This window comes from Astatotilapia calliptera, chromosome 16, assembly GCF_900246225.1.
Source record: "Astatotilapia calliptera chromosome 16, fAstCal1.2, whole genome shotgun sequence".
NCBI classification, from domain to species: domain Eukaryota; kingdom Metazoa; phylum Chordata; class Actinopteri; order Cichliformes; family Cichlidae; genus Astatotilapia; species Astatotilapia calliptera.
The window spans coordinates 30254306-30269884 of NC_039317.1; the positions used below are offsets into that span (position 1 = coordinate 30254306).

General features: G+C 40.6%; 1 protein-coding gene across 5 annotated transcripts in view; it reads right to left on the reverse strand.

Moving 5' to 3' along the window:
• slc4a3 (solute carrier family 4 member 3) overlaps positions 1-14933 on the reverse strand; it is a 41382-nt gene extending 26449 nt beyond the window's left edge. The window contains exons 1-4 of one of the 5 annotated variants that reach the window (XR_003269909.1): positions 14714-14811; positions 11327-11577; positions 10952-11142; positions 7592-7818 (exon numbers count right to left, since the gene is read on the reverse strand). Coding sequence is in view for 4 of the 5 variants with exons in the window: in XM_026144039.1 (XP_025999824.1) it covers positions 7592-7818; positions 10952-11142; positions 11327-11577; positions 14714-14747 (703 nt within the window). In the remaining variant the exon portion in view is untranslated. Of the gene's footprint in view, positions 1-1764; positions 2477-7591; positions 7819-9389; positions 10019-10951; positions 11143-11326; positions 11578-14713 lie in introns of those variants that run through there. The other 4 variants (XM_026144039.1, XM_026144037.1, XM_026144038.1 and 1 more) reach the window with 4 other exon arrangements.
• Positions 14934-15579: the final 646 nt, after the last annotated feature.

Genomic DNA, 15579 nt, shown 5'->3' on the forward strand with positions numbered 1-15579 from the left:
GGTGCGACACAAACAACCTGCTGCTTAACACTGAGAAGACCAAGGAGCTCATCATGGACTACAGGAGGAATGCTGACCCACATCCACCCATCTACATTAAGGGGACGGCTGTGGAGCGTGTGAGCAGCTTCAAGTTCCTGGGAGTCCACATCTCCAAGGATCTCATCTGGACGACCAACTGCTCCAAGCTGGTCAAGAAGGCTCACCAGCGCCTCCTCTTCTTGAGGACTCTGAGGAAGAACCACCTGTCCTCAGACATCCTAGTGAACTTCTATCACTGCACCATCGAGAGCATCCTGACCAACTGTATAACAGTCTGGTACGGGAACTGCTCTGCCTCGGACCAGAAGGCGTTGCAGAGGGTCGTGAAAACTGCCCAGCGCATCGCCGGAGCACCACTTCCTGCCATAAAGGACATCTACAGGAAGCGGTGTCTGAAAAGGGCTGGGAAAATCATCAAAGACCCCAGTCGCCCATCACATGGACTCTTCACCCTCCTGCCCTCTGGGAGGCGCTACAGGAGCCTCCGGACTAAGACCACCAGGTAGCGGAACAGCTTCTTCCCCACAGCTGTCAGACTCCTGAACTCTGCCTCCTGACATCTGACCCACGTTAACACATGGACTGGACACACACACACACACACACACACACCTACACACAACCACCTACACACACACACACACACACACACACACACACAAAATGGACAACTGTACCTTCATACACACAATAATAACATGGACTGAACCACCACTCACAACCACTAGCACTTTATATAGCCTTTGTAGAAATTATCCACATATCTCACTTATCTTAACTGCACTACTGTATAATTCTGTGTAAATAATCATTCTGTATAATACAATAATTTTTAATTCTACAACTGTTTATAACCTGCATAGTTCCCATTTCTGTATAGCTGTATGTCTAATATTTCTGTATAGTTTTTCATATTTATATCCTGTTCATAGCTTGTACTCACTACAGCCTGTACATACTTATAGTTATAGCATATTTATAACATACCTTCATATCGTGTACATTATAACATACCATAATAGACCCATTTCTGTAATACACTTACATATCTATATTAGTGCTAATATATATTGTAATATATCTATATCATGGCTAAAGCACTTCTGGATGGATGCAAACTGCAATCCGTTGCCTTATACCTGTGACATGTGCAATGACAATAAAGTTGAATTCTATTCTATTCTATTCTAATTAAGGTTTTAACTTTAACTTATATCCTATACTCAGGCTCATCCCAAAATTTCTCATCCATGTGGTGGAGCATCATGACAGCACTAATACGCCATGTTTCAAAGCCAACACAGGGATTAAAAAAGCAGAACCACTCATGGTTTGTCAATGAAATGTCTTTCCGCTCTAGCTGTGGATGAGCCCAAAGCCAAATAGGTGCCACTGGATCAATGGAAGAGTAGGAAACAGCAGCAGTCGAGCACTGTGTCAATTCAGTCAATACCGTGGACAACACTGTTCAGTGTGTGGCCATGAATGAGCCTCTACTGCCAATAATGAAGCTAGCAGCAGGCTAAACGATCAATGGAAACAAGTGAGCTCCCTTCCATTGATTAATCATGTAAAAATAGAATAAAATGCTTGCCCATGTGAATTCCCTGATGTGTTTCGGAAGCATGACGTAACTGTCACTGCTGTCAAATATCAATCATTTAAACAGATGAAATCCTACTCAGGAGTGGTGAACCTCCATGGAAAATACGGCCAACTTACGGATAGGCTCGAGGGGTGACCCCAGCTGGCTGTGGATTGACTCAAGCAAGTCATAATCATCAAAATCCAAGACAAACTCTTCAAAATCCTCAAATCCATCCACGATTGAAAATGAGCTGCGGTGTTCAAATTGGTGTTGCTTTGAGGTTCCAAAGCCTTTCTGGGTGCTGCAACGTCGTTCTGGTCCATGGTGCTTCTTGGTTCCTTGGTTCTCCTGTCCATCAATGTCTGTCATCTCCACGGTCGGTACCTCCTCCTATCCACCTCTCTCCAAGGGGACACCCTGCTCATCCAACTCTTGAATGCCGTTGCTCTCACTGGTCTACTGACCTGAAGAGTCTGGATGCAACTGCCTCTTTGCGTTGGTTGTGCAATAGCACCCAAGTCCAAGCTAACCGACTCTCGAGAGAGAAAAAACAGCTGGTGGTCACAGTAGCAACTTTTGAAGAATAAGTTGCATGCATCAAAGTGGAACAAAAAAAGAATCTGTGTGATTGTCAATCAAAATATTCAATATTCCTTTCACTACAAAAATATAAGTTAGTCACATGTGCAGATCCTCAGTGTCACAAAAATACACTTTTTTGCCTTAAGTCCAAATGCAAAGCTGGAGCAGCACCCGAGGCAGCAGCCTTCTGCTAGATCCACCATCAGAGAGCTAAATAAAAGATTTTGGCATCCACTTTAGCTGCAAATCCAAAATCACTTATTGATAAGGGATGGTCTACTTTAACAGACCATCAGCTGTCAGCTGAATGGAGGCACCACCCTTTTCTAACAATGTCCACACGCTATTGATTATTGGGGTTGCTGGCAAGGCATGAAAGAGTGGATCAGAGATCAAGAGTTGATGCCTTTTGTTTCCATAGCACCGCAATCACTTTCAAACCATGTGATGTATAGAAGGGCCAAAGGTTGCGATCTCCACCTAAACTGAATTAAACTGAAAAAGCACACATACACAGCACAAAGAGAGATGCAGAAATACATACTGAGAAACAAACAATACACCAGCTGAAATTAAACCTATCTGATGAGAAGAACAGAATACCCGCTTCTGCACTCCGCGTTGAGGATATACTGTTTAACGGCGTTAATTGTTAGAGGAAGCTGCACCTTTCCTGTCCCTGCATCTCCATGGAAACCATTGCATCCCCCCCAGATGCCCTGGTCTCATTGGCCAAACCAGGTGCACCAATGTGAGCTGAACAGGACATTCACCATGTCCATTGGGTTTGTGACTCACTCTGCATTTATACGAATGCCTGCATGAGTGTGTTGTGTGTATGCACGGGTTTTTTGTTAGATTGGATCTGTCTGATCAAAACTGCGAATTCTCTTTAAAACCAAACGATGCTTTGCACAATAATCTGAGTCTAGTGGGTGAACTTCGCACTGTAACATTTCCATCAAGCATACCTTGTTTTTCCATTAGAGAATCCATTTTTGCTGTCTCACAAGACCAACAGCAGCACTTCGAACTTTGTATGATGTGCTGCTGCAAAAAACACTGATCTGACGAATGCCAGCAACCACAGGCTTGTCATTTGCAATTATACGCTTCCTTTTTTTATGCCCCCTTTTTCCTCTACCTCATCTTGGAGTTTAAGTCCCAGTATTATTTAATTAATCACCATATTTAACAGCTGGCCCATAAATGTCCCAACCTGAATATTAACGTCAAAGAGTGTCACATTGCTTTTAAACATCGGAAGCACAGATTGTGATATTTTAAGCTTTAAATAATGATATTTAAAGAGGCAGACTAACATTACTGAGGTCATATTCCCATTTTGGTTGAGAAGTATCTTTTTGAATCCTGTTGAATACTGTCAAGAATACCTCAAGTTGATTTTATTACCTTACAGCTGTCAACACAACTAGTGTTTGGCCAGATTTTCTGTTGGTCTATGCTAACACAAAACTTTTGTACTATTAAATTAATTAGTTATTTAATTAATCACAGGTACTAAGGATTACAGTGTGCATCTTACTGCTGTTAGGCCACCATTTAACACCAAAAAACAACCAAAAAAAACCCCTCCAACTCTAAGCTCTAACTCCACTGAGCCTAGAATGCCGGTGATAGCTGCTGCTAGGAGTGTTAATTTATTTGGAATGCCAGGGGGGAGTTGTTAGCAGAATGAGCGTGTAATTGGTGCGGGTGGCTCGCTCAAAGCTGTGAGCATGGTGCCAAAGCTCTGGCTCTCTCGTAGCTCTTCACCAAGTCCTCACCCTGAATTTTAAGAGTGAAGCCCCTCATAATTTTGGCCCTTAATACTTTTATTTTCAAGTAACACTACATCTGCCATCAATGTAACAATTAGCACAGTAGTCTAATACAGGCCATATGGTCTATTTGCAGAGTTCGGTCCATAATACAAAGAGAAAAACCTCGGTGTGCCTTTACTTACCAATCTGCACACACACAGCTCGCCATCATCAAACATTAACTTTTGTGTATTTTGTGTATCTAAGTGACATATTGAAATATCAAAATACAACTGAAACATGATAGAATAATTGTTGTTCCTCACAGGTTCCTGTGAGTCTGATTCTTTCCTTTGACTTTAATAAATACCTGCAGTTTCTCACAGCATGCAGGGAAAAATGTAAGCCGTGCCCTCATTAATGCATGTGGCACATCAGCATTAACTTAGTTATTAGGATGTTAGTATGCAATTTGATCTGACAGTAAATAAAGTTTTGTTCTTCTTCTTCTATATGTCCCTTCATCTGTTAACCAGATTTCAGGGTTATAAGGCAGACTTGTTTATAATAAAACAATTCTTGTCTTGATAAATCCCACACTCTACCTGAGCTATCAGATTTTCATGGTCCTTTTTCAGTCCTTTTTTATATTAGATTACATACTCTTATCAGAGTACCTGTTTATTTGTGCTGCTCATGTCATTGTTGAAATAAACCGACTGTGTCTGCATCCAAAAAACTGTGTGTTTTATGAATGACCTGCTGAGGTGTTCACTCTACACCATCTACACGTGGTTTAATAAGTGACTTGTTGCAAACTTGTCCCAATCACATCACAGATTAAGACCTGTCTGTGTACTTGAAGGGCAAATTACCAAAGTGTAACAGGGGAGCAGACACTAATGATATACATGGCCATTCCATGTTCTAAGCATCACTCCCTACAAATCCAATGCCCTGTTTTTCTGTTTCTAGAGGGGCCCTAAACAGTCAATGATTGCTCTGCTCTGGGAAAGCAGGAAAAGCCAGGGGCAGGGTCGGCGTTGAAGGGGAATCGACTACAGGCTTCTGTTAATTAAAGCCCCCTGATGCTCGGAGAGAGAGTATTTCTGTGGCCATACAAGCTTTTGCTTAAAAAAAAAAAAATCCTCTTTTAGCATTTATTTTTTTATTATCACTTACAAATTCTTTCTGTTAATTCTGAGCATTTAAGCATGGACTTTCACTTCCTAAAGTGATGCTTTGTGCAACATGTGGTAAAAAAAAAAAAAGTCTCCCACAATTAACTCATTCACTGCCATTGACGTCTATAGCCGTCAATTGCAGTGTATGAGTCAATGGGTTTAACTCATTCACTGCCAATGGCTGGCAGTGAATGAGTTAAGACTAATCGTGACAAAATGAAGTATGGAGTGCAAAAATAAGTGTAGCTCATGTCTACTTCCATAACTGTGCTACAAATTACAATATGAAGCCAACTGCTGTTAAGGATACAATATATGTAAAGCATAGTGACATATAACTGAATAAATACAAAGACTTTATTACAGGAACAGCCTACATTTGCAAAAATTATGAGTCGATATTATATTCCTCCTTCCTCCATCCTCCACCCAAGGCTTATTTTTAACAGTGCATACGTGGGGCTGTGTGGGCTGGTTTCATGAGACCGGATGTGTGGGATGTTCATGATGGAGCCAAAACAGCAAAACCCGTCAATGTTGGGCCTCAGTGAAGAAATGGAGTCAATAAATGTTGCAGGCTCTCTAGATTAAAAGAAGCACTGCTGAAACAAAATACAGTTTTGTAGTAGACTTTTTCCTATTATTTTTTTTTGCATCAAAACCATTAGTTAGGTCCGATTATACTACAAATCTGGGACTAAAGTATTTTAAATCTGTGCAATGCTGTGCTTTTAAATGTAAGAATTTGAAATTTAAAGATATTTAAATAAAAGGAACTGTTGAATCTGATTTTAATACATTAATATTCTTGTTATTTCAATCAATATTCAAAATTGATTTCAATCAATTTTGAATATATATATATATATATATATATATATATATATATATATATATATATATATATATATATATAAGATAAAGATAAAAACGTGAATGTTTCAATTGTGTAAGCATAGTGGAAGTACTTTTCAGAGCCAGCAGAGGGCAGCAAACCCACAACACACATTATTATTATGTCATCAAAAATGTCCTGTTATTTCTGGATATAATTAGTCACTTAATGAGAGGGAAACAGGGTTCTATTTAATCATTTAATCTGTAGTCAAAGCAGCAGGCTTTATTATGTCTTCAACAGCACTCAAGATAGCATCAAGGGAAACATATCCAGCTCTATGTTAAGAATAATACATACTGACATTGACTTTCCTTTATTGCGAGGTGCACACAGCCAAGAATCTGAAGTCACATCCACGTACGATCAGATCACTGATGCGAGTCAAGGTCTTCATTTTTAACTCACTGCATTTACTTGGCATTTACATCAATAATACACTAACACACATAGTCCCTGGCTGATATATAACAATACAGGCAGCTCACAAAGACTCCCCTCCCTCCTCCACCACCACACACATCACTGTTGTGGCGTGGGTGATAAGCAAAAATGAGTCATCTCAGAAGGTGCTTTCAGAGATGGAGACAACCATCTACCGTTGTCCTGCTCCAAAGCTTTTCCTCAACACCAGTGAGGAATTTAAAAGGCTATTTTTTTGTATTGTCCCCAATAATCACATAAAAAACCCTATTTGACTTGCATTTAATAATAAAAACAATACCATAGCTACCTGAAAACAGACAGTTATTCCAGTATTTCAAACACACACAGGTTTCAACAGGTCTTTGCATCAATTTGCTCTAAATCTCCTCTTACCTCCTCACTCGTTTTCTCATTGTTATGGCCATTGCCAACCCCGCCCTCATGCTCCTGCTCCAGCAGCCTGCAGGCTGACTTACCTCAGCACCAGCACTCTTCCCTTACCCCTCTACGCTGTTACCAATTTCCTCTCCACCGGGTTTTATCTTCCTGCCCTAAGCCTCCCTCCAGTCCTTCTCTCTATTACTGCATTGTATGTCTCCACTCTATTAAAAGGAGTTTCTACACCTTCGTCAACATGATGTGGGAGAAATGGTAATAAAATAGAGTGACACAGAGCCTCGCCGACTGTGATGCTGTCCAGTGAAAAGTACTAAACACACCAATCGATTTATTCACAGCATTATTAGATCAAGCTCAATTCTATATTTTTTTCTAAATATGTACATGTAAATGTGTGAGTAATGGCTGTTTAAATACTTCCCCGCGGTTATAAATCAAGCACATTGCGGCAACTGTTGCTGTGATTTGGCTCTATATAAATAAAACTGAATTGAATTGAATTATAATCATGTTGCTCTCAATAAAATATCTCCCTCTGCTGGTACTGCATCTCACTGCAACTTACTGCAACTTCTGCATTCATGTGCTTTTCACACTTTGGAGAGGCAAAGTGTGAAATGGACACAGTGGAACACGTGTCTATTACATGTTTTTCTGTGATACTGGGTTGAACATAAACTTCCCTAAAAATACAGTGTAGTATTTTTCTTACTTTTCATGTCATCCAGATCAGCGCTGACCAACATTTGGGCTTCAGCCTCATCAGTGGGCACCTGCTGATAGACGGCAGTCTCCAGGGCAGTCATGCTGCCGATGCAGATCCGCTCCCGCAGGTCGTAGTTGTTTCGCTGGGTGCCCGGCAGACGGTGGTGGACAGGCTTCTTGCGGAACCAGCCATGAGGTGTGATTGAACTTGAGGGATCTGATCCTGAGGGAACACTGACAAAGAGCACTATAAGTTAATTTTAATTTAATAATTAAATAATTAATTCTTTGACATTATGAAAGAACTTTATTTTATTGTTTTCAAAACCAAAATATGAACCACAATGTAGTCCACAAATCAACCATAAATCATCACATTATAAAGTATTAATATACTTTATGTTAAAATCGTTTTTGATAAATACTCTCTTGGCTCATGCACTGCGGTTACTTTACCAACAGAGGGCTTCACAACACAACAACAGGCCTGGATCTCCTCTCCAAGCCTCTGAGTCATCCTCAGCTGAGCTTACTCAAACACAGCAATGAAACGCTGCATGGCTCAGGCATGATGCTTGTTTCTGTGCTTTTATCCAGTGAGCCATTAGCAGAGACAAGGACTTGAATCACCATGGCGCCCCTGACCTCCCAACAGCAAACTCCATGCATAATTCAAAGCATCACCAAATAATTCATATTCTGATGGTTATATTGTATGTGTTAGCAAGCCAGATATGAATGATTCAGCTGGAACCATTAATGGATCATAACTGCCCTAAAAACTGCACGTATGGGTTATAAATGTCATTGGCTTCCAATGACAAGTATCACACATCTAAAAATACAGCTTACTTAGCCTATGCTCTCGTATGCACGAGCCTGTTTTATAGGTTTTGCTGCACGAAAAAGTATTCACACAGTTAAAGGTTTCAAATTCAGAAAACAACAGAAAGCACTGAATATAAACCAAAATGTATTTAATAAATTTGAAACTGATAAAATACTAAATTATGACTGTTGTTAGGAAAATGTAACCAGCAACATGCTCCTGTGATAGGCTTTATCACTGCCAAATTCTGCCTTGTGAAACAGACAGCAGTCAGGGATAAACTGATAACAAAAGGCTGTTAAAGCTGCATAATTAAGTGGATGAAAGTTTAACAAAAGACTTGGTGTAGTGTGAAAGAATTTGCTCACAATGATAATCCTACAGCTAATCTCATCCCTGTATTTCCCCACAGTGTTATAGCATCTTTTAGCAATGTATTTCAGTTTTATGGCCCACAGCTTTAATAGCCTCCCACTGCTTTAATCAGCTGTGTTTTCAGCTTCAGTGGGCAGCTGTTTCCAGCAATATAATCTTTAATGAACACACTGTTACCTGTCCAACATATCAGCCACAAACAGACAACTTTAGCAGCTAGCTTAACTTTAGCAGCTAGCTGCTAATGGTCAGATACCTGAAAAACTACACAATGGGTTGGTGGAGACTAAAATAGAGATGCACAGCTAAAGGTAGAGCAGTTTATGAGGTGATTGTAACTGTTTGTGTATGAAAGTATGCGTGTCCTCCATACTCTCCCCGCACTCGTTATATTATCCATTTTTGATCTGCACACAGCTGTTGCCAGAACGTTGCACTCGCTTACGTCATTGTCATGAGACACTCTCACAAAACACAAAAACAAAACAAAAAACAACAACACAGTTTTAGTAACGCAGCGTGCTTGCGGGAAAGTAACAGTAATCTAATTACCTTTTTGCAATAGTAATCCCTTACTTTACTCGTTACTCACTTTACTTACTTGTAAGTCGTTACTGCCCATCTCTGCCCACAGCCACCTTGAACCCATCTGTCCCTCCAACTGAACACCTCTCCACTGTTCTCATACATCTCCTGCATTAGCCTCCCATACTTCTCCACTACTCCTGACTTCCTCACTAGTAACAAAGATCCTCTCTTTGTACAATGATATGCATTACAACCAGTTTAGTGTCAAGCAGGGCTAATGTGGGGAACATAATTATTAGCTCTGATCCTATGCATGCAGGTCAGAGCTCATCACAGTGAGGGACAACATGAACAGTCGAAACTTTAAGGGCTGATTGATAACAAAAATCAATAGTACTGGGTGTGTGTTACTCCATATTTGTTCTTTTGCACAATTAACCTCAGTTAGCATTCTGCTAGCAGTTTACCTATGCTGCATTTCTGATACAGCTAAATTCTCAGTAAATCTGTTGTCAAGAAATATTGTTCTGTTCCTGCTGTGAGACAATAGAACACCCATGAAACACTTATATATGTGCACTGTATTAACAACGGTGGAGCTTAATTAAGCTGTTCTGCACCTCTAAAATCCAGATTTTTGTAATTGTGATGCTGTCTGACAAACTCTGCAGTCACAAATGTTAAAAACAACAGCTGTGCCAAGAACTCGGCTATATTTACTGGGGCGATTGTGGCTCAAGAGTTGGCAGTTCGTCTTGTAATTGGAAGGTTGCCGGTTCGAGTCCTGGCTCTGACAGTCTCGGTCGTTGTTTCCTTGGGCAAGACACTTCACCCGTTGCTTACTGGTGGTGGTCAGAGGGCCCGATGGTGCCAGTGTCCGGGCAGCCTCGCCTCTGTCAGTGGGCAGCTGTGGCTACAATGTAGCTTGCCATCACCAGTGTGTGAATGGGTGGATGACTGAATGTAGTGTAAATTGCTTTGGGGTCCATAGGGACCAAGTAAAGCGCTATACAAATACAGGCCATTTACCATTTACAAGCCAAACTATCATTCGGAGAGAAAGTCAGAAGCCACTGAGTGACTTATTCAGGTCTGCACTGGCAGACCGTATACTGAAACACATGTGCTGCTCTTATTGGCTGCTTCTCTCTATCACTCATAAACTTCTTCCTCAAAGGGGCAGGTGCAGCAGCCACACTAGTTTGATTTAAAGTTACCAACACTGAAACTGATTATCAAACAGTCAGAGTGCAAGTGTGCAGCATTTACGACTGGAATTTAAAATACACATTCTGGATGTAATATGAATACACATATTACTATTACATCTACGACTTTAAGACGTAATATTAATATGTGTATTAAAGTGGTAGAATATGGGACCTAGAAAAGGTTTCAATTTGAGTTAATTTAGCTAAAAGACTGACAAGAGGTCAGTACTGGTCAGTGAGTAGGCTGTAGCATATCGGCTTTTTTCACAATGTCCTGTAGCAACAGACACGCTAATTATGCGAAACATATGAAACAAATTATATGAATATTTGCCATCTTTGTGTTGGGGAGTGTTGCAGATTTTATACATTTTACAAATGTTTACTAGGACATTGGAGAGGACTCAGATGTCAGAAGTCACACCTGTTGCATGCTGCTTCTCCTCCATCCATGTCATCGTTCTGTCCAGTAACAGTTATTCCCCCATTATGAGCCGCCCCCTTTGTCAGAGTCTGCGCAGTTGTTTTCCTCGACAAAGGTTGTTCTTCGTTTTCCGTGTGGACGATAGTGTGGTGAAGGGGTTCCCCCAAGTCCTCTTGGCTCCCCAAACTAAACTGAGAGAAAGAGGAGGATCAGTGAGGGGGAGGCATATATAAAGCTGGCTATACATAGTAAAACCATAATCAAAACCACAGATGATTCTCTTTTGTTTAAGTATTAATGCCACAAGCATCTTATCAGCAGCTCAGGTACATGAGTGGATTTTGCAAAAGTTACACTGTATAAGTCACATTTTACCTGTGGCTGGACCTCAGGGAGCTCTGCGGGAGTGGCAGCCACCCCTTGCCCTTCGGTCTCCGACTCTGCCTCTTCCTCATCTACCTCGTGTATGGTAGGCGTAACGTCAGAAGGCGGCAGCGAAGTCTTTTTTTTCCTGCGCTTCTTTTTGCGCCTCTTCTCCATGCTGTGTACCCTCTTCCGTAAACGCTGGGGCACGGGCAGGTGAGTGGACAAGGGGTGGTGCATATGGTGAAATGTGTGTCTGTGATCTGTGTCAAAGAGAGGCCATGATATCAGATGGTTTATTCACATCAGCTGGCTGAGCAGCTCATTCCATATCACGTGAAATGCTTTTTCTTTGGTGATGTATACAGACTTCCCAGCTGCACATCCATGACATCAATCGCTCACTCCAACAGCTCAAAGGGGGTTTATTGGATTGCAGTCCGATGAATGTGGAGGCCATTTGAGTACAGCGAACTCACCGTCATGATCAAGAAACCAGACAGAAATAATCTGAGCTTTGTGATACATTATTCTTCACAAAGCAGCCATTAGAAGATGGGTACACTGTGGTCATAACTGGATGGGAATAATCAACAACAATAGTCTGGAAGGTTGTGGTGTTCAAACAATTGCCAGTTGATAATAAGGTTTTCAAGGTATTCCTAGAGAACATCCCCCACAGCATTACACCACCACAAGCAGCCTGAACTTCTAGGATGGATCCATGATCAAATTCACTCACACTACAATCCAAGTGTTGTAGCAGAAATCAAGATTCATCAGGCAACATTTTTCCAGTCATCTGTTGCCCAATTTTAGCAAACCAATGTGAATCATAGCCTCAGTTTCCTTTTCTTGGCTAACAGGAGCGGCACCCAGTGCGGTCTTCTGCTGCTTTAGCCCATCTTCTTCAAGGAGCAAAATGTTGTGCATTTACAGATGATATTCTGCATACTGTGGTTCTCTGAGTTCATTTTTCCTTCCTATAAGCAGCAGTCTGGCCATTCTCCTCTGACAATTCCCAGTGTAAATTTATTCTGCACATGTTAAAGTCATGGGTCCTCCACAGAATGACAGCGGTACCATGAGGGGATGTTTTTATTCTTAGCTACCTCACACATTTCAGCCTGTCTGAAAAACTCCTATACTTATTATCGACTTCTCCCCAAACAATTTCTAACTGGGATTCAGCTCAGCAGAATGCAGAACAGTTTGAAGAATATTGGGATGAGACTTCTTATAGTTTGTATTTGGCTAAAAGGGTATATACATTATATGAATATTTTTTTACCTTTTCTAGCCATTTACAGTGATAGACATCACAGAAAGTCATAAAAATAAAATGCAGACGTTATTCTTTTTCTGAAATACTATAGTCGCCAAACGTGTTGAAAAACTTTTACTAAAATCACTAATTAGCATTATATTTGCATTTTTCCTCGTTTCAGGATGTGTGAGCCCTTTATATTTGTTGTTTCTCTCCTACTCTCTGTGCCCACACAGGCTGCAGCCTATATTGTCATACCACCAACAGACATATTGTTCTGTTTCTTTTCAGGCAATGAACAGTTGCCGACTGAAACTGCACTTTTAATCAAAAATCGCTTCCAAGTAATTTCCAAGCGGCAGCAGTGTGCTGATGTGAGCTGTGAGCTTCTGTTGTTAAAGAAGTTGGAAACTTTGAGGAGAACCTCAGAACCAGCTGGGTACTTAAAAAAGCTGATATACCAGCCGGCCTTAGGACTACTTATAGTTTGCTTGGGCCAAGACTTTGAATTCCTTTCAATATCAAACATGCAGTGTAAAAAAAGTGCAACTTTCAGTTGAAAGAATCTTCCTTTAATTCCTAAAACCCTAGAAAGACATAACTAAAACACTCTTTAACAAACACCAAAGGAAAGCAGCTCCATCTTTACCAATATTATCTCTTGTCAGGTGATAGCCATCAGCTAATCTCTTGAAAGCTAATCCAGCCTTTTACTCAACATACCCAATATATGGTGCCCTGCTTTGATCTAATCTCTTACCACAACGGACAGGGTCAGGATCAGCTGGGATACATGTGTATTTACAGTACAGGATATTTCAGCACTGATGATTGTTATGATGCCAGATAGCAACAGTAAAAGATTTTTTTTAAAGCACTGTAGAAAAATCGACATTATGTGCACTGTCACATAATGTGGCATTGTCTTATTTCTTGCATAGTTGTATATATGTATATTTTTTCATTTTCATTTCTATTGTTTGCACCTTTGATCCAGGAGGATGATATTTCGTCCCACTGTATACTTGAGTGCATATTGTTGGGTTGACAATAAACATCAACTTGTCTTGAGATTGTTTCATGTCAGTGTATCTTAAATTGTAGTCTTCAGTGTACTGAGTGTATAGGTACCAGCAGCAATGGCTGCAGTGACTCCAGCCATGCTCCCAAAAGTATAGGACAAATGTGTCTATTATATGGACACATGCTGTACGTCCAGAGGGGGACACATTAAATAGGCACTTTTAAATTGTGTTTGTAAAATTTCATATTCAGTCATGTATTTTAAGATTTACAATAAGCTTCTATGTCCATTACTTAAAAAATACCACCTTTTGAAATTCTTACGGATACATCCTGTAATTTGTTTGGACAGAGTTGCAGCTTTTCCTCTGTAAAAATTTTGTGATTGTTTCCTTGTCTTGAAAAGCTCTATATAAATACATTTTACTTGCTTGCTTACTTTGTTCACAAAATCTAGTAAATAGTTCAAATAACTGTGCAGTGCTCAATTCTAAGATACGTGGTAGAAATTCATACGCAGTGTACAGAGTGCACTGCAGATAAAGCTGATGGATACCACATGACAGGAGTACTGTCATGGCTGCTGGTGCCAGACGGTCTAGTCTCAGTATTTCAGTAACTGCTGATCTGCTGGGATTTTCCCACACAACCATCTCTGGGGTTTACAGCATCAGCTCTCTGGGTGAAAGGGTCTTGTTGATTCTTGCTGATAGGAAGACAACAGAAACTCAACAAAAGCCACTTGTTATAACCAAAGGATGCAGAAGAGCATCTCTGAATGAACAACACATTGCAGATGGGCTACAGCAGCAGAAGACAACACCAGGTGTCAGTCCTGTGAGCTGAGAACAGTGAACTGAAGCTACAATTTGCAAAGGTCACCGAAAATGAACAACAGAAGATTTGAAAAATGTTGCCTGATCTGATGAGTAGCCCTAAACCAAAATAAAATAAATATAGAAATGCTAATGAAAATGAGTTTTGGTCAGTAATATAAAAACAAATCCAAAATATCAAATTCGACATTTGACTGCAGTCTTGTCCCAGTGGCTTCTTTTGTTTGTGCAAGTGAAGCTATACTGTCATGTGTGCACGGCAGCTTTGCTTACACTCAAAGTCTTTCTCAGTGTAGTGTCGCCCCATCCTGTCTCCACTGGTAGAAGCAGAGTCACTGATGATGTCTGCAAAGCGCTCCACGGACAGAGCTTTCTCCCAGCTCTCTTCCTCCTCTTCTTCCTCCTGGTCCTCCACGCATCCATCCTCATCTTCCTCTTCCACCCTTACCTGGACGACAGTACAAATACTTTCAGTAAAGACAAAAAAGGATGATTAACTGCATGGCAATAACCGTAACTCATATATCCAAAGGCCACTCTTGCCCCCTGTCATTGAACCTCAGCTTTAACAAGAAGTTTTTCCAGTTTGCTATAAAATCTCTACGTGATACATGAAATGTGTTACCCTGATTACTATATTGTATATGCTAGCAGCCACACGAGAGGAACATTCATGCTAAATGAAAGTGTAATGCTAATCTGGGATGAATGCAAAACAAATAATTATTTTTGCTACTATTTTATATGGAAAGTAGGTCTGCTGTTTCTATTTCCAGACATGATTTGCACTCAAGCCAAAGATTTATTTTTGCTGTTAAAAAGCAAAACAAAACATGTGATTGTATTTTAAAATAATTCTGCATCATCAGAATAGGAATACAGCAACTGTATATTCTCTGTTACATGCACAGAGGACATCAAATCAATACAACAAAGTGCTAAGCAGCAAAGAACTAATGCACTAGAGAGCCCCTGGAGACAGTGAAGACTGATGGGAGTGTCCTGCCTCAGCTATTTGGTGCTTGTGATAGGTCAGAATCACTGGCACATGCTGCTTCCTCTGCCTCAGATTGGTGCTGGCACAGTGCGTACTTTGGCTACCGTTCAGTGGTCTCAGATTGCTGTGCCAGGGCTCCATT